Source organism: Neltuma alba, unplaced genomic scaffold (assembly GCF_004799145.2).
Source record: "Neltuma alba isolate B1F8T4 unplaced genomic scaffold, ASM479914v2 tig00012939_pilon, whole genome shotgun sequence".
Lineage (NCBI taxonomy): Eukaryota > Viridiplantae > Streptophyta > Magnoliopsida > Fabales > Fabaceae > Neltuma > Neltuma alba.
In genome coordinates, this window is record NW_021637305.1 from 145,203 (window position 1) to 164,151 (window position 18,949).

The following is an 18,949-nucleotide window of genomic DNA, read 5'->3' on the forward strand; positions in this document are numbered from 1 at the left end:
CTGTACGAAAGAAAATATTTTTTTAAGCGGCGAGTGAGCTTACCCGCTGATAGAAAAATAATAACAAGAGACTTACCATTTGCAAAGGTATTATATATTTCTCACGTGAATTACATACAAGCCATTCATGTACATAATTAGTTTGTAGACAGGAAGGCACAGGTAAATGCCTATACATGTCGTGTATCTGTGCAACAATTCCCCAATATTTGTGGAAGAAGCACTAACCGATCTTTCCAAAACGATATTGATGATTAGTTCTTGTCAGAGACATGTTAAGTGAGAAATTTATAAATCATTGCAAATGATGACGATGATCATAGAATTTGAAAAAACCAGATTACACGAAGAAGAAGACCCGTCATAAGAGAGTGGCGATACCGAGACAGGTTAAGCACAGAAGAGAAACCGACGTGGGACGACATTCACATCATGAAACCAAACCCAGCGAGCTCTAATCCCTCTGCAGCTGATCGATGCACATCATCACGTAGCATCAACAGCGGAACTGACAATTACTTAAGAAAATGAATGGCTTGAATATTTTTCGTCGTATCTCGTATGCTCTCCACAAAGCCTCCAAATGAGAGAAAACGAAGGAGGAGCCAAAAGATGAAATGTGGTACGTACGCATGTTAAATCGACATAGTGTGACCAATGAAGAGGACATTGCATCAGTGACATAGTATATGAAAGAAATTTCATGTCATGGTTGCCAGGAGCAAGGAGAACAAGGAGACAAGATAAAGCTCTATTATGCTTAAACTCACTAAGTTCTAAGAGGATGAAAACAATCCTCAGGGGACTCCCAAGACCTCCATAATTACACTCTTGCCGATTGCTATATATCGATCTTTCACTATGATATTTTTGAATGTATCAAGCAAATACGTAGGCTGCCGGGCCACCTTCTGTGTCCTTCCAACAAGGCAAAATCGTTAGTACTCCCTCGAACTCTAGCTCTTAACCCTTGCAAATTCCCCCACTCCTAGCAATATAATATATACAACTTTATTCGCCTCTTGATAGATGTTGAAGGTTACCCATCGGGTTTTTATGTATGCCGTTCCGCATTGATCCTGAAACCGTGTTCTCTTTTTTCTTTCCAATACATCTTCTCCTTGAAATTAATGGCAACAAAAAAGAAAAATGTAGTACTTTTTGTCCCCAGGAAAGTGAAATTAATGGCAACATAACTGGGCCATTCTATTTTTATTGCAAAGCTGTGATAGTGACGAGTGGTGGTTGCAATAGTAACTCTCCTATTCCTTGATCTAGACGACCCAGAATTCCTTTGCTTTCTCACCCTAACGGGTCTTATTTAGAGCGTGTGTGTGTGTGTATATATATGAAACCTTGGTGGAAGCAAAAGTAAGCACTAACATTGATCGCACGAGTCGGCTATATATATAGAGAGATAGATTGATGGCAACGAAGGAAAGCGACCCAAGCCAAAGTAATGAGCAGCAGCAGGGCGAGGATTGCGACCCGAATAGCGAGTCATTCGGGCAGAAGTGCAGTCATATGGTGAAGAAGCAGAGAACCAAATTCTACATTCTTCGCCGTTGCATAGCGATGCTCCTTTGTTGGCATGAGCGTGGGGAGCACTGAGCGCCACACAAAGGCTTCAAGGTATCATATATCTTCTTCATGTATATACATAATCAGATGCTACTTTATCCTTTTTCGTGGGTTTGCGTGGGAGGAAGGAAAAAAAAAATTTAAAAGGTGGGATTGGAAGTCTTTCTGAGGCTAAAAAGAGTAGTAATTGGCAAAGGATAATTCTCTCCTAACTCAGGTTGCTACATATACGAGGGTCGGTATATGAACTTCCAACTATTTGCTTAAATGATGAGAGTTTCTTCCTCTTTTTCCACACCTTCTTTCCATTAAAATTTTATAACCCCACCTATTAATTTTTTAAAAGCAAATCATTAAACCCCCCTTTTCCCCTGACCTGAATTCCATTCTTTTTCATCCAAAGAAAGGATAAATAGAGTAGCATCTCTCACTAAATAAGAACTGCGAGTTCTATATATATACGTTAATTGCCATGGCATTATAGCTTAGATGACGTGCCAAATAGTTCTTTAAATCTCCTCTACCTTCTTAGCTATTGGAAAGATACCTACTATTTCATATCAAAGCTGTCAAAATGGGCATGACTTTAATTTGTTTCCTTTTTTTTTTGTAATTTGCATTTGTTAAATGTAAACTAAAGATTCTACCCCTAACCCTAACGTAATTACCTAAAGCTTAAAACTTTTAATATTAGCTCAAGCGCTGTCAATTAGTATTGAAGTTGCCTTTTTAAAGTTAATGTCGAAAGCTTTAATTTGTAACTCTAATTAGTTGTATGATTTTGAATATGCTGATGGTAATATATGAACATTATTATTTATTTATTGTGTGTATATATTTTTGGAACCTAATAATAATTTGTCTCCTTGGTTTGTTATTTGTTGTAGGTGTTGAGACTAATGATGAAGAAGCAACTCAAGAAGTTCGTATTGCTAGGATTCCAACATTATTGTTGATGTCGATTGAAAGACAATTATATTTATGCATTAAGAATTTAAGATAATGAATTGTGATGATGTGTTATGAATCATGATTAGAATTACGAATTGCAAAATTTTATAATTTATAAGTTTTTATTTGAAAAAAAATAATTCAAACAAAACTATAATTTTATTTGTCAGTAAGGTTTAAAAAAGCATGATCACGCCGATAAAGTTTATTTAATTAATAAGAATTTGATTCATTTCTCACCATAAATATAAGAACTTTATTAGTAGGTGAACCAGAAATATTTATGCAAGGACTCTTTAAAAGGAGGGTCACGCCATGATCTCAGTAAACTATTAGAACCTAGTACATCTAATGCTACGGTTAAACTTTTTTGACAACTCCAGTTAACAATTAACCTTTATGAATATGACTATCACCCAGACGGAGTTTTGATTTATAGTAAGTGCAATCTAATGATGGTTTATTTAGGTTGATCAAAAGGGAACACCATACTTGAAATACCCGCAGGTTCTCCCCCCCCCCCCCCCCACATAACATAACTCAGTATAACATTATTAGCAGCTAATAGTGATGATATGATTGTTGAAGTATATAAAAAACATGTCGAGTATCTGAATCTTGAATATTGCTTTCGCTGCTTAACTCTTGATGTCTTCTTGTTTATTATTTTCGTGCGGCATTCATTAATAATTAGGTCGTGTCACTTGATACCAATAGTACATGTTAACATCAACTGAAAGAGGAAAGAGAATGAAGGAAAGATAAAACCCAATTGAAGAAATTGCCTAATAACGCACGAATTAAGCCGCATCTCACACCTTCAAAATCCCAGCTGATTAGTCAAATTCTGGAAGGGTCTAACGGGAAGGGTTCTCCTGTTAAGGAAACACGAGACAACAGAAAGCCGCAATTAACTCTACGAATTCAGGGGGGTCCATCCTTTTTGTAAGTTTGCACTTTCCACTTTTCAAAGGTGGGGTTTTGTCCTCAAATTTAAATGTTCCATTAAAAGCAGGAAAATAAAATAAAAATTCAACAGAGAGTGGGGGTGGAGATCGTACATCAACAGCAACTAATACACTTGGTCACGCCAAACACCACAAGCCTCAGCGGTTTAATTTAATCAAGAGAGCAAGAAAAAGATAAGTTGGATTCAATTTGAGGGAGGGGTGAAATTAGGAGAACCTTTATGAGTCAGCATGAGACCAAGTGTACGTGTGTTTGCTCATACAAATCCTTGGCCTTTTGTCTGAGGGAATCTATTCCTGAATGGATGGTCCCATGTTGAAAGTGGCTGCCTTTGCTTTTGGGGGTGGGGTATATATAAAAGTAAAACAGACTATTTATATATGTAAATGGTAATAATAAGGAGAGAAGTAATTGTAAGACGAGGGCTGCTTATGTATATGGCAAAGCACACGAGAGGGGTAGCCTGTCTCATGATTGGAGGAGACTAGGGGGCATGCGCAATGGGGCGCCATCCAACCTGAATCGGACGTATGCACTTAGGACTTTCCTCTTCGTGCACTAATAACCAAGATTGGTGACAATTAAGGGCCCATTCTACAATCTCAGCATTGACACGTGGCTCCCCAGCATGAAGCAGAAAAGGATATGTTAAAGGCAGGCCACCGACCGATGGGCTGAGTTTAACTCTACTCATTTCCGAAAGCAAATGTCGTGGAGCGTCTGCTACCTGGTTTAATATGAAGATGGCATTCCATTAACATCTCCATCAGAGCCTCTCTTTGCACATTTGGAGTTGTTGGAGCCATATGACATCTGAAATGATTCTGCGAGGATTTGGCACCTTACATCTTTCTTTGTTTTTATTCGTACTTTCTATATTTTTCTTTTGTTGTGTTGTTCTTGTTTTGTGTTTTGTTTTTGGCCTTATACTCGTTTAATCTCTGACGGATATGAGCTGAGCTAAATATCGTTGAGAAGGGCTTCAAATCTGATTTGTGGTTCATTTCATCCTTTAAGAAACGAAATTCACGATTTTAGATCCCTGATATCGTCCAATCGAGATCTAGAGATTATTCACGTGAGTCATGACATTAACTCCTGGACAAAGACTAACAATACTGGCAGAATAAAGTTACAAAGATCAACACTGCTAGCTATGAATACCAAAATCATGTTAAAAAAAAAAATATTGGTAACTACAAAATAATTTTCCCTTGGCTATTATCATGTAAACATTGGGATCATTATGTTAAGATAATAGAGAAGCCCACCAGAGTTATTTGTTATAAGAAGTTACCTGAGAAGTTTCAGGAAAAATTCTATTAGCCAGTTATATGACCAACTGTATTGTACGATAGTGAATGTTAGACGTTAAAAGAAAAACAAGACCATAAAGTTAGGGTAGCAGAAATGAGGAATGTTAAAATAAAATATGGTCATACAACAAAAATAATATTCGAAATGAAAATATCAGAACAAGAATAGGCGTGAGACCTATCAAAAAAAAAATGGTTGAATATCACTTGGGGTGGTTTGGACATGTATTGAGAAGGCCATGGGAGGCACCAGTAAAAAAGATAGATACAGTTTAAAATCCTATTAAAAAAAAAGACTGGAAAAAAAAACCCTCAATAAAGTATTAGACGAAACCTCCAATCAACATGTCCTTAAAGACACACAACCTAGTGAGATAAAACTTGTATTATTATGTCAACTTCCTTTTAAAAAAAAAAAAAAAAGCCGATTGAAAGACTAGAGATTAGTCTTTGACGCCATCGAAGAGAAAAGATAATATATTACCACACCCGAGAAAACAATCCGTCAACGTTACCTAATTCAATCAGTGATTTTAGAAAAAAATTGCCTACGAGTAACTGAAGTTTCCTTTCAATAAACTTCAATGTTCTTCAGTGAAATGAGCGCCATACAGTTGTGATTTATAAATAGTTCAAAAGCAATTCTGTTCAAACTCTTTGAGAGGGTCAGCTCCGTATGACCCAATGCCTCTTACGGCGAAATGACAACAATAATCCAATGATAAACTTCCATATGAGGAAATAACAAGGGTACATTGACACCGACATTCATACAAATAACCGCACAAGTCCTAGCTATAAAGATCATCGTCATCAGCTCCGCCGGCAGTTGCAAATGGGTCAGACGTGGCACCAGCACCACCACCACCACCACTGCCGCCAGTGGTACTGTCCGGAAACCTAAACTCAGATCCAAATCCTCTAGACTGCTGCAATGTTTGAGCAAATGCCTGGTACTTGCGAATATCAGCATCGCTCACACTCCTTCGTGCATACTTCATAGATTCCTCGAAATGAGCTGCCTTGATCTCGGCTACATCGTCTTCAATGTCCTCTTCCATTGCTTCAGGATTCTCACTTCTCCTTCTTTCTCTCTCAATGTCCTGACGCAAGAAAAATAAATTAACATATAAGCCCAAATTGAATCCGATAAAACATTTCCTATTTTTTTCTTTCAAGTTACACAATAAAAACATAACATGTAAATTTTACCGCACTATGGACTCATCTAAAGCGGTTCAATTCCATGAGAAGAAGGAAGTGACTAGAACAATACCTTTTCAATGTTCTCTCTTATAGCATACTTGCAAGCTCGCTGGCAAATCTCAGTAATATCAGCACCGCTAAATCCTTGAGTATACTTGGCAAGGGCCCTAAGGTCAATGTCTTTTGAAAGGGGGGATTTCCTTAAACAAGCCTTGAAGATCTGATAGCGGGATTCTTCATCGGGAAGGGGGATATAAATCAATTGATCTAGACGACCTGGACGCAGAAGAGCAGGATCTATAATGTCTGGCCGATTGGTGGCCCCAATAATGAAAACAGTTTTCTTTGCTGACATCCCATCCATTTCTGTTAGAAGTTGGTTCAACACTCTGTCAGCAGCGCCACCAGCATCTCCAACACTACTACCTCTCTGCAGGATAAAGTGAGACATGAGGGCGTGATAAAAACATCTATCTTCAAGGTTGCATTAATTATTTTGTTTTGCTCTAACTAGTATTTAGGGTATTAAGGGTGGAGGTAAGGATGTTTGAGAAGCCAATTACTCTTGGCTAGAGTACATAGCACAGTGCAGCATTACAAATTGGTACAGTACAAACCTGAGTTGCAATGGAGTCAAGTTCATCAAAGAACAAGACACAGGGAGCAGATCCTCGGGCCTTATCAAAAATTTCCCTCACATTGGCCTCACTTTCTCCAAACCACATCGTCAGGAGCTCAGGACCTTTAACGCTGATGAAGTTTGCCTGACATTCATTAGCAATAGCTTTGGCCAGAAGAGTTTTACCACATCCAGGAGGACCATAGAAAAGAACCCCCTTTGATGGGGACATTCCAAACTTCTCAAATTTTTCGGGATGTTCCACCGGATATTGAACAGTCTGCAAAGCAACAGTATCAGAATCCAGAGGTAGACAAAAGGAAGCAATGATTCATGCCAGAGCTTCAATTACCTCTTGCAGTTCTCTCTTAACATTTTCAAGACCACCAATATCATCCCAGCTGACATTGGGCACTTCAACAACCTGGTTCATTAGCAAAGCTTAGGTTAGAGATGTGTGAAGGAGGTGAAATACAATAAAAACAGAACAATAGAAAGGAAAAGCTGGCATTGAAAAAGGGCCTGCCACGGTACTTACTGTTTCCCGGAGGGCAGAAGGATTGCTTGATCCAAGAGCTGTCTGGAAATGCTCATTCGTCACAGCCATTGAGTTTAATACCTCAGCATCAATGGTCTCATCTTCCAAATCAATAACGTCCATTTTCTCTCTAATACACTGAAGCGCTGCTTCAGTACACAAGGCAGCCAGATCAGCACCAACATACCCATGGGTGTCCTTAGCAATTCTTTCTAAATCCACCTGCAAACAGCACATTGAACAAGTTTCTTTCAGAAAATCAAAAATCAGACAAATTCTTATGGGAAAATGAAATCCAAACTTACATCTTCCGCAAGCTTCATATTCTTTGTGTGGATGCGTAGAACCTCAAGGCGTCCTACTTCATCTGGAACGCCAATATCTATCTCCCTATCAAACCTTCCAAACCTCCTAAGAGCAGGGTCAATGCTATTGGGACGATTTGTGGCTCCAATGACTATCACATGAGCACGTGATTTTAGCCCATCCATAAGCGTCAAGAGCTGAGAAACAATCCTTCTCTCAACTTCTCCATTAGTCTTCTCCCGCTTGGGAGCTATTGAATCTATCTCATCAATGAAGATAATGGATGGTGCATTCTTCTCAGCTTCCTCAAATGCCTTTCTCAGATTGCTTTCACTCTCACCAGCCAGTTTAGACATGATCTCTGGGCCATTGATACAGAAGAAGAAGGCACCAGTTTCATTAGCAACTGCACGAGCAATCAAAGTCTTACCAGACCCAGGAGGCCCATACAGCAAAATTCCTTTGGGTGGCTTTACACCAATAGACTTGAATAACTGAGGATGCCTCAATGGCAATTCTACCAGTTCCCGAATTTGAGCCATCTGCTTTCTTACACCACCAACATCATCATAACCAACCTCATCTAACCGATTCTCATCTTCTCTTTTCACGGGCTCTCCCTCACAGAAAATCTCAGTGTCCGGGGCAACAACACAGTACTCAGAAGGGTCAGTTTCAATAACCTTGAATTCTACACTTCTCATCCCCCCTCTGACAAGGAAGAAGTCACCCTTCCTCACTGGGCGGTATGCCTCCAGAAAATAAGCTGCAAAAGTAAAGAGCAGTAATTCATTATATAACTAAATGCAACAAGTGCCAGTGAAATAAAAGATCTTATATTGCACTATCTCCCACTGCATGCTTAACTCCGCAAGAAAAAATTTAACTACTATAGAAGAAAACAAGACAGAGTGGAGAAATACCCCCCTGCCCCAATAAAACACACACGGAGCACCGAAATGTTCCAGAATGATTACGCTTGCCTATCTAGGTCATCAGGTTATAACAGGAGTTACTACCAAAAAAAAAAAAAACAATGAAATTCTCCCGCTTTAGCATTCCAATCCAACAAAATATCGTGGATGATTAAAAGTATTGTTGAGGTATCCAACACAGTAAAAATCCATATTTGTAAACAAAAAGACATAGTAACTCACGTTTTAAATATGCATCAAACAGATTCCCAGTTACCCCTTCGATCGTGTCATCCACGGGAAGAATATGGACTCGCTTTCCATATTTGACATCAGCACATTGGTGCACAGAAACAACATCTCCGAGCCTGACCCTAAGGTTGTTTCTAACAACCTTGTTCATCCTTATTTTTGGCTCATCGCATGTGTCGTCAGCAAGTGCAATACAGATTGTATCTTTCCTTTTCTTTCCCTGGAAGCGAAGCATAAATAATTAAATAGGGAATAATACTTTATTTATTCACGACTGCAGCAAAAGGAGTGTTTTAGAATGCTGCGTCAATTAGTGCTAGATTTCTGCGAACAAAGTTTTAGGATTTTAACTCCCAAAAAAATCCAATACCATCAATGCAAAAATATAAACTTTCAATGACAACCAGCAAACACAAGTCCCTTGTAACCACACGTACATATATGAATTTCAATTGCCCACAGAACATTTAGGCTGTGATAAAAATGTGCCAAAACCGCATATTGTAGTTCTAGTATTAATCAACATAATGTCAGAATTTTTCGAGCATTACCTTGATCAGAATCGTGTCGCCCCGAAAAAGTTGGAGCTTTTCCATGGTCTCGGGGTGAAGAGCCACCACGGAATTATCATCGTTGACGGCCTCGTCCACAACTAGCCGATTTGGCGCCTTCTTACGTTCCAAGATCGCTGTGCTGAAGTCTCTCTTCGTTCCCTTACTAGAAGATTCCCACGGAACAAAAAAGAAACCCAGTAAATTAAAAGTATCGAGATTGAAATCTACCAAAGAATGATAAAAATAAGAATCCGACAGCAAACTAAACCAGAGATCTGACGATAGATAAAGGGAAAAACTTACGAATCTGAGGATCCAGGTTGATTAGCCATAATGGAAGAAGAGCGAAGAACAGAAGACTAAGATGGTCTCTGCTCTGCAGAGATAAAAATCCGAAGAGGAAGGGAAATTGAACAAGGAGCGGTATAGGGATCTGACGGGGTGGGCTGCTCTTATTTATAAGCCGGTAAGCTCCGTTTCTTGTTGGCGAAGAAAATACCTTTTGTTTGTTTACTTGCCATCAAATTATCGAATACGGCCTGAGATACTCTTGATTTGTGGCAGTATTTATAAAAGTTACATTTATAATGATAATGATAACGTTATAAATATAAAAACTGATTTAAAATTTAATTTAATTTTAAATATAACATCCCAATTTACTTTATCTTTCATATTTATCTATTTTTTTAAGTAGCTATTTTAGTAGTATAGATATTAAAAGTTTCATTAAATAGTAATTTTAACCAGTACATATTATTAGTAAGAGTATTTTAAAAAAGACAATCCTTATTTATTATAAATAATTAATTTAACTAACTCTTGTCTATTATAAATAATTAATTTAAGTATTTTTTTAATTTTCCTAAATTAGTTAACTAGGGTTTATATTAAAGACCAGAAATAGTATAAGAACTAGATAATTAATTTATAAATATTAAAAAAATAGTCAAATAGATAATTAATTTGTAAAAATTAAGAAAATCAGTCAAGTTAATTATTTATAACAAATATGTCTTATTTTTTTAACCATATACATTGAAATTACCTTTTGATTGGAGTTCCCTTAATATGTCTAATTAATAAAAATATTTTGAGTAAATATTATAAATTTAAGAAATAAAATAGATTGATGTATTATACTTAAAATAAACTAAATCTCATCCCGACTCTTATATTTATAAAATAGGGGTAGCATAATTTATCTATGCATGTATATATTAAGAGTAAAATGCACTAATTATCTTTCTATTTTATCTTAATTACAGAAACTTCTTTTTTATTTTGAAAATGTATATAAACCTCTTTTATAATTAAAACGTATATTATATAAACCTCTCTCTTATATTTAAGATTTTATTTTCATCCACCCAAACTATAAGTTTGACTTTAAATTATTTTTTACCAAAATGCCCTCTTTTAACTTAATAATTATTTAGACATTTATATTTTCCAAAAAATATTTTTTATAAGATAAAAAATAATACTAATACATGTATTTTTAAAATTTCTAATATGTTATAAAAAATTTTATCTAAGTCATAAAATTTTATAATTTTAGTATTTTATCACATTCATTAGAAATTATTTACTTTGATTTCTTTTTAAAATAATTCTAATACAAGTATTTTTAAAATTTCTAAGATGTTATAAAAATTTTATAACATATTTCAAATATGATAAAATAATTTACTTTGATTTCTTTTAAATTATAAGAACATATTTCAAATACATAGTTTTTTTATTGTAAAGTTTAAATGATATAAGTTTGAAAGATTTTATAAATTATTTAAATTTACAATTCAAAACTTTTAAACACATCTTTGTTACTAAAATTTATAAACATATTTATTCAAGTATATATATATTTATTAAAAAATTAGTTAAATTTTTAATCAAATCTTTTATATTTGCCTTAACTAAATGAAATTCATGTAACTGTAAAAATATAATTTAGCAATTTATTAGAATGAGAGGTAAAATAGTAAATAAAATTGATTTTAATATAAATTCCAGTTAAAAATGATATTTATAAAAAAAATTTTGAATATTTAAAATGGTGTTAACTAATTGGACTAAAGTATATGTTTTAAAAATAGAGTGGAGGTCTGTATAATTGATACAAGCTAAAAGGATAGTCAAAGTATTTTACTCATATATTAATTAATCTATCTTTTGACGTGTAAAGCTGAGCTGTGATTTAGAATTAGAACATGGTTGAACACGCTTCTACAATTCTGAACTTTGAAGTCGATTTTGTGTAATTTTGTATTTCGATAATCAAGAAGGAATATCATGACATAGTGATAATATATGCTACATTTTGTACTTAATATAAAAGCTAGTTTAACATTCAATTTAATTTTAAATGTAAAATCTCGAATATCATTCTAGAAAATTTCGGATTGCCTAGTATTTTACCAATTAGTAACCCAAGTTTTTTATATCAAATAGTAGTTTTAATTAATACACATAATTAGTAGGAGTATTCCAGAAAAGATAATATTTTTTTGTTTGAAAAAGACTACACATATTTATTATCAATAACTAATTTAACTAATTTTTTAGTCTCTCCAAATTAATCAATTATATCTTATATTACTTTTGAACTTTAATATAAGAATTGATTAACTAATTTGAGTAGATTAAAAAAGTATGTTAAGTTAGTTATTTATAATAAATAGGTATTATTTCTTTTAGAATACCTATATTAATCATGTGTATTAGCTATAATTACCATTTGATAAAATCTTTAACATATACAACTATTATAATGACTACTTCAGGAAAATAGTTAAATATGGAAAATAAAGTGGATTTGGTTCTTATATTTAGAATCAAATTTAAAATCAAACTAACTCTTATATTAAGAGTTGGTATAAGTGCTAATTGATTAATTTAAATAGAATAAGAAAATGAGTCATGTTTGTTATTGGCGATGAATATGTATTATTTTTTTAAAATATCATTACTAATCAGACATATTAGCCAGAACTATCATTACTACAATGATTATTTTGAAATAAATAAATAAATATAAGAGACAAAATAAATTACAATATTATATTTATGACTACAGTAAAAATTAAACCTAACTTTTTTTTTAATTAAAAATAGGAGGTAGCAGCATGGAGGCAGTAGCAAATATAACATGTATCCGAGGATAGAAGAAAATCGCTGTGAGGTTTAACAGTGACCACTGCACTTACAAAAAGATATTTGCATCGCTGCCGCGTGCTGGGATTGACTTGATGAGTGACAGTATAATGCAGACTGTATTGTCAAGGCCAGAGTAAAAAATAGTGCTTTACTAAATCATGTTAGATTAGTCACTTTTCAAGTTGTTGGCGCTTCGGATGGATTATTATTATTATCATCATTATTATTATTTATTAAATTTAGGAGCTTCTACACTTGTAACTGTATAAAATGCTAATTAGTTAAGTTGAGTGAAAAACTCTGGTTATTATTATTTTGTGTATAGCTAATTTCGTTAGATCATTTGATCTCTTCGTATAAAGTTGCAGTTCACCTTCAACGTCTTCATCACTGTGCATTTGATACAGAATGAACCTTTTGTGAATTAGTTGAGCAATAGGTACGACCAAACTCAAGCGTTCAGGTTCTAATCACTCTAGTTTGACTACTTAAACCAGTAACACTAGTCTCATTTGGTTTATCGTAATCATTAACTTTGGCACAATTATCTTTAAGAAAAATTACACTGTTCCTGTGAAAATGTAAATACTGAGCATTTAGTTTAATGGGCTTATATTTTGTTCTTTCATTTTGGAGGTCTCATGAAAATCGTGAATTTTAGGATTAATATATTTAAATATAATGAAACTTATTATGTACTTGAATTAATGCATGCCCATAATTAAATTTCAGAACATACAAATTCTGGGAATTCAATTCAGTCCGCAAATTTCAATCAACATTGTCATGCATAGATTTTCCCCCTTCAAATTGACTTAATTACTTCGAAATATATTTTTATATTTTATTCTAACTATAATATAATATTTACTTTGTTGTGCAAAAGATCTAGTACTTATTAGCAGAGGTTTTGTCAATAAGATTTGATTTTAAGGAAGAAATCATAAAGTTATTGAGTTAACAAATCGAGTTTTAAAAACTACTGTATCTTGCGCATCGCGTGAGAAAAAACACATTTAAAAAAACATAAAAATAAATATATAAGTTTTCTTTGACTTTTTGTTGTCCACAACTATAATTATAATATGCCAAGTGATCCTATAATTATAATGCGCCTTGCATATTTCATCATCTAATATGGTTTCATTTGCTAAACCATACCTTAACAACTGTAAAAGTTGCATTAAATTGATAGAAGTCAGTTAAATTTTAGAAATTACCCATTTGATAGACGTTAGTTTACACCGAGATCTTGCGCATCTCTAATAAAGTTAAATTTGTTTAATTCTTTAGTATAATTTAGAATATTCTCAAATCATTTTATACTAAATATTAATCTTTAGAATAAGACCGTTTCTTAAATCGATCAACCATTTGTTAGCTAAATTTTTTAATTTTATTTGCTCACCATTCGAAATTTTCCTCACACTATTGCAGTAATGTGCACCAAATCTAGAATACAAACTAGTTAGTGAACAGGATACATGGGATTTTTGTAATTTTATTGAGTAATTTCAGTTTTTTGCATAATTTTTTAGGGGGAAAAAAATAACAAGCACCTTTAGGTCGGATGAAACGGCATCGTAGAGCTTTTGTTTATAAGCTATGGATAGGAGTTGGGACTTTGGAATCCACGGAAACAAGGGATTGGAGATAGGAGCAAGCGAGGTTGCGGGAGGATGGAGAAGTACTTCGGAAATGCTTATCGAGGCGACCCGGGCGTGCCGCATGCCGAAGCGGAAAGATTCGTCAACATTTGGATCGGCTCTGCTGCATTCAGTGTCATTACCTATTTTAATCCATATAGTATATGGCAACTCTCGAATCAGTTCAAGTACACTCTCTACTTATCATCTCTGTTCATTTTATAAGTTTCTTAATCCTGTATTTGTTCGTCGAATTGTTGTGGCTGGAAGATCGGATTTTGATATTCTATGGCATGGAAGAGTTTATAACTATTGTCTGCTCGTTTCGAACTTGTTGGAACCATGGGGCAACTACACGGCGTAGGATATCTATCTACATGATACTGAAAAGCTATTTGTCCCGCTGTTTTGTTGAAAAAAACAAGTAATATGATTTATTTCTTGTGATGCTGTCTAGATGCTCTTACAAGTTTACAACCCTAAATAATAACTGCAATAAACTGACGGAGCCATCCATTGCATATTTTCCAGCTTACTTGTTTTGGATATTACTTCATGTCAATCAGGGTCCATACAATACACGGCGTAGGATATCTATCTACATGATACTGAAAAGCTATTTGTCCCGCTGTTTTGTTGAAAAAACAAAGTAATATGATTTATTTCTTGTGATGCTGTCTAGATGCTCTTACAAGTTTACAACCCGCTAAATAATAACTGCAATAAACTGACGGAGCCATTCCATTGCATATTTCCAAGCTTACTTGTTTTGGATATTACTTCATGTCAATCAGGGTCCATAGCAATTAGAAAATTTCAGAGGCCGCGTGGTTGCTGGAAAGGATGAGAATGGCATAGATTAAAGAAATAAAAAACAAAATGATAAGCTGGTTGCACATTTATCTTAGCATCATTCTTTCTGTGGGAAAACCCAGTACCACAAATGTGGAATCGACACACCCTCTAATGACCTCATGAATCATGACTCCCAAACTCATGAACTTCCTTCTCCCTCCGTGAACACTGTTGACGTATCTCTTTCTACATTTTGATCATTTCATTTTTATTTTTATTTCTTTAATCTATTTCACTCATCCGTTCCAACAACCAAACGGCCTCTTTTTTTTTTTTTGGGTGCCAATATATTCATAACCATACACAAGGACTGATATGCGTTAGTCATAAAGTGTAATGTATTTTGTCGCCCAAAAAAAAAATGTAATGTATTTTGCGATGACCAAAGTATCATAACGGCTAAAAGGATTTCTCATATTTGTAAACAAGAACAAGGAGAAATGTTCTGTTATATATATATGTGTGTGTGTGTGGATGCAAATAGAGAAACGTTGCGCCATTGCTGCTGCTGCTTTTTATGTCTGTGTGGGTTTTTCTTCCCGCCCCGGGCCAGGATGGGCCTAGACCAGTCCTGTTACAGATTTCTAAGGAAGGAAACTAAAGTATATGGCTTATATATAATTGTTCTTTTACTACTGTTTTCAAGGATGTACAACTCAATGATACTGTTGGTGAATAAATTGAAATGAATCCCCGTAAAATTTCTCTTTCTGGGTGCGTTTGTGGTTTTTTTTTTTTTTTTTGTTGGTGCATTAGATCAAAGTTTCACCATGCATATGATGTAATCAGTAGCTTAATACTTCGTCTAATCAGATTACTACTACACTATAATCCCTGCAATGCTATCTGGCTCTGGCATTGACATTAAGAACAAAATGTTGGCAACTGAAGTGTGCTTCTTGCTTTACTTTCTTAATCTTTTGGAAGTTCTGATTATACATTTTGAACATTTGCTTTCAAAAATATTGGGTGGTGAATTGGAATTGGCCTCTTCATATGAAAGTGACTCCATGTGGTCCTCTTAGTTTTGTTGAGCAGTTCTCAGTCCTCTGTCCCCTTGGCATTCCCGGCTATCTGAGACCTGGACTTGGCTGAGTTCAATCTCTTGTGCTTAGCTGGTATCAATATTTTGTCATTCTATGTATCAGTTGAATCCATTTTTTTCATCAAATGGACGTACCTGCTGAGAGCTTGATGGGCTGATATCTGTACCATTAAGTACATCCTTGTGATTGGGGTTCAATAAATATATAGATATTCCAATATGCGGCCATCATTACATCTTTGGACTGGCTTCCATTTGTGTCTTGTCTCTAGTTTGAAAACAGCTTGGTTTTGCCTGTGTGCATTTGTACGCATGATGTTATGAACTTTCCTCTTTTATACCATTCTTCATTTATCCTGGAGAGGAATAGATTGCTTAATTGTTGTGCTTGTCACTGTTGTGACATCTTTGCATGAGAAATAGACAGTATGGTAGAAGGCGTTCTCTTGATGAGATTAGCCCCTATGCGTGCCTTCTGAAAAAATTTTCCCCTAATTATTGCGACCTTTATGATTCAAAGTGAGATTGACAATGTCTGTGGAGCTGCCCAGCATGTTTGTTCAACCCAGCTCTGCAATTCGCTCTCTGCGTTTTTCTTCAACCTTTCAAATGCAAGTACCCAGTAGATGGGAAAAACGAAAATGAGAGGACAAGGCCTGGGTTCGGTCCTATCCAATGTTCTGATTGTTAATTATCGCTTATGCACTCGATTTTTCTGAGACATAATTGTCATATTGGTTTGTATACGCTTACAAATTAAGGATGTGATGGATCCTACTAGAACATTTCAACCGTGAATGATATCTTACTTTAGGCCCATAACGTCATTTGGTAACCAAAGCATTGCAATTAGTTGCTTCTTAGGTTGATTTTTGCTGCTTTGTTCTTTGTTGTTCCTCTATCCTCTTTTACAGATTGGACTTGTTGGATGATATGATTGCTGCAGTTTCTCTCTGAGTTGACGATTTTGCTTTCTTTTGCTATACGCATAAGTTCATCTTGTTATTAAAGATATTATGCCATGCAGTTGGCACGATAAAGCGATGCTATTTGAGCAGTATCACTGGAAACAAGCGAGGAAAAAGAACGAGCCCTATAAATTTATGGTATACTATCCTCTCTTAGACCCATTTTTTTATTGATATATTGTTACTCTCTGTGCTTTGCCATATTATTCTGATCAAGTGATCGTGTCCTTATAAAAAAATTATGCTGACGCAGTGGAACCAGTACATGAACAAGAGACTGCGAAAGTCGTACTACTTCAATTGGCCTCTTTATTTCCCTTAGGTCATTTTTATGTTTTCCTGTTGGCTACATAATTGCTGACATTGTATTGTGATCTGTTTGGTTGCTATACTGGAGAACGATGATTCTTCTGTTGAAGGATCAAACGTATTATGCTCTCTTGTTCTGAATATGGAATATGGCGTCGACTATTATGTCTTTCCTGGTCTTTTTAAAGCCGTAGCGTCTGGGGGACCGGTTTCTCTTTGCCTGTTGGTGCTGCTGTTTTGCCGGCACATTTGGATGCTTCAAATTTAACATGGATGTTCCAGATTTTATTTCTACTTTATGTTTGTTAAATACTTTTTGATGATTGACGTTTATGATATTTTATTTACTCTACATTTTACGTCTTTTAAAATTGGAATGATTTTAAAATATAAAAAATTATATTGTAAATACAACTTTATTTTTCAAAGTTAAAATTTTTAAAATATTTGTTATCGATTATATTGAACTCCAAAGCGGTTTTCAGTTTGTTCTAAGTTCTAATAATGATCCGCGGAATGTAAAGCATATTTGCAATTATTTACAAAAGAAAAAAAGTTGGCATGTACGTGAAAAAAAAAAAAACTGCAATTGATGGGTAAACAGCTCATGCAAACTTTTAAACATGGATGTAAAGTTTCAATTTAGGGTTTGTTTAGAATGATTTATAGAATATGAGGTGAGTGAAATAAGTGTGCGGGAAGAGTTTTGTCCCGATTTAAATTATGAAAGGGCCATGTGTTTGTGTTCTTAAGGTTGAGGTGGTTTTTTTACCTAAGAAAAAGAACAGTTCCTCATGTGGAATTAAACAATTTTTTTTGGGAATTGAAACCTGTATAACTTAAACAAAACAGACGAAAACTAAAACAAGAAAACTTACATCACCCTCCGTCTCTTCCTGAAAAGGGGGAGGGAATTAAACAACTTCAAACAACAACATTTAATTTTGGCTTGTATTTTTAAATAAGAAATTCTCAGGCGAAAAAAGGACTGCCACCTCTTTTTCCGGCTATGTGAACTGCTAATTCATCTCGGCGGCTGGCCAACTAGCGTGGGTGCGTGCGTGCGTGCGTGCTTTTTGGAGCATCCGCAGAGCCAAAACAATAGCTCATAGGATTGGACTATGATACAATTATTTCCTCGCTCATGCGTTCGTTTTTAATTTTTTTTTACACACATATATGACACGTCATTTTTTGATAGATAAAGTTAAGAAAACTCTCTTAATCACAAAGAAAAAATCTTGAGTATATTTATGACTCGATTCCAAAGCTTGTTTGTATTGGTAAATCATTATCAAAAAAGTTTCTTTATAGTAATTTCAAGGTTGGGGTTAGATATATACAAACACAATGCAGGCATATTCTCTTATATATTCACTTGGATACAAGTTGAACCCTTCTTTTGAAACTTAAAAGTCTCATTAATCAGTGAATTATTTATTTGAAAAACAACTATATATGGGCCGGATAAGTTGTATGGAGTTTAAGAAGACGGATGATATCCATTACCTATAAACAACAGGAATTGTTAGGGTTTTTCCTTTTATATAAAAAGAATAATTAAATATATATACATACGAGTTACTCCTCCGGTCCTTAATATAAGACTCATTTAACTAATTTGATTAGATTAAGGAAGTTAGGTAAGTTAGTTAATTATAATAAAAGTGACACATTTTTCTTAAAACACCATAATCATCTTCTTAATACCCCTTCTCCCTCTTCTACTTAATTATGGTTGAGGGAGTATCCATAAGGGTA

The 18,949-nt window shown here is 34.7% G+C and overlaps 3 protein-coding genes across 3 annotated transcripts; 2 read left to right on the plus strand and 1 right to left on the minus strand.

Moving 5' to 3' along the window:
* The first annotated feature begins 1,425 nt into the window (after positions 1–1,425).
* LOC114732871 (uncharacterized) lies at positions 1,426–2,522 on the plus strand. Its single transcript, XM_028920250.1, has 2 exons — positions 1,426–1,632; positions 2,469–2,522. Exon 1 carries the CDS (start codon positions 1,426–1,428, stop codon positions 1,609–1,611), a length of 186 nt encoding a protein of 61 aa, XP_028776083.1. The 3' UTR covers positions 1,612–1,632; positions 2,469–2,522.
* A 2,844-nt stretch (positions 2,523–5,366) lies between these two features.
* LOC114732861 (cell division control protein 48 homolog D) lies at positions 5,367–9,625 on the minus strand. Its single transcript, XM_028920237.1, has 9 exons — positions 9,510–9,625; positions 9,204–9,369; positions 8,644–8,872; positions 7,486–8,252; positions 7,181–7,402; positions 6,995–7,066; positions 6,641–6,922; positions 6,094–6,453; positions 5,367–5,920 (listed from the first exon to the last, which is right to left on the minus strand). Exons 1-9 carry the CDS (start codon positions 9,536–9,538, stop codon positions 5,609–5,611), a joined length of 2,439 nt encoding a protein of 812 aa, XP_028776070.1. The 5' UTR covers positions 9,539–9,625; the 3' UTR covers positions 5,367–5,608.
* Positions 9,626–13,990: 4,365 nt separating this feature from the next.
* Positions 13,991–17,521, plus strand: LOC114732838 (uncharacterized). The gene is made up of 3 exons (XM_028920203.1): positions 13,991–14,199; positions 16,939–17,017; positions 17,133–17,521. The coding sequence occupies exons 1-3, from the start codon at positions 14,045–14,047 to the stop codon at positions 17,199–17,201; spliced, it is 303 nt and encodes a 100-aa protein (XP_028776036.1). The 5' UTR covers positions 13,991–14,044; the 3' UTR covers positions 17,202–17,521.
* The last annotated feature ends 1,428 nt before the right edge of the window (positions 17,522–18,949 follow it).

Excerpts from the sequence above, each read along its gene's own strand:
- LOC114732838 (XM_028920203.1), top strand. The coding sequence starts at position 14,045 with ATGGAGAAGTACTTCGGAAATGCTTATCGAGGCGACCCGGGCGTGCCG. Across the intron at positions 14,200-16,938 it reads CAACTCTCGAATCAGTTCAA|TTGGCACGATAAAGCGATGC; the intron begins GTACACTCTCTA and ends TATGCCATGCAG. Across the intron at positions 17,018-17,132 it reads ACGAGCCCTATAAATTTATG|TGGAACCAGTACATGAACAA; the intron begins GTATACTATCCT and ends ATGCTGACGCAG.
- LOC114732861 (XM_028920237.1), bottom strand. The coding sequence starts at position 9,538 with ATGGCTAATCAACCTGGATCCTCAGATTC. Across the intron at positions 7,403-7,485 it reads ATATGAAGCTTGCGGAAGAT|GTGGATTTAGAAAGAATTGC; the intron begins GTAAGTTTGGAT and ends TGCTGTTTGCAG. Across the intron at positions 6,454-6,640 it reads TTGACTCCATTGCAACTCAG|AGAGGTAGTAGTGTTGGAGA; the intron begins GTTTGTACTGTA and ends TTTATCCTGCAG.
- LOC114732871 (XM_028920250.1), top strand. The coding sequence starts at position 1,426 with ATGGCAACGAAGGAAAGCGACCCAAGCCAAAGTAATGAGCAGCAGCAG.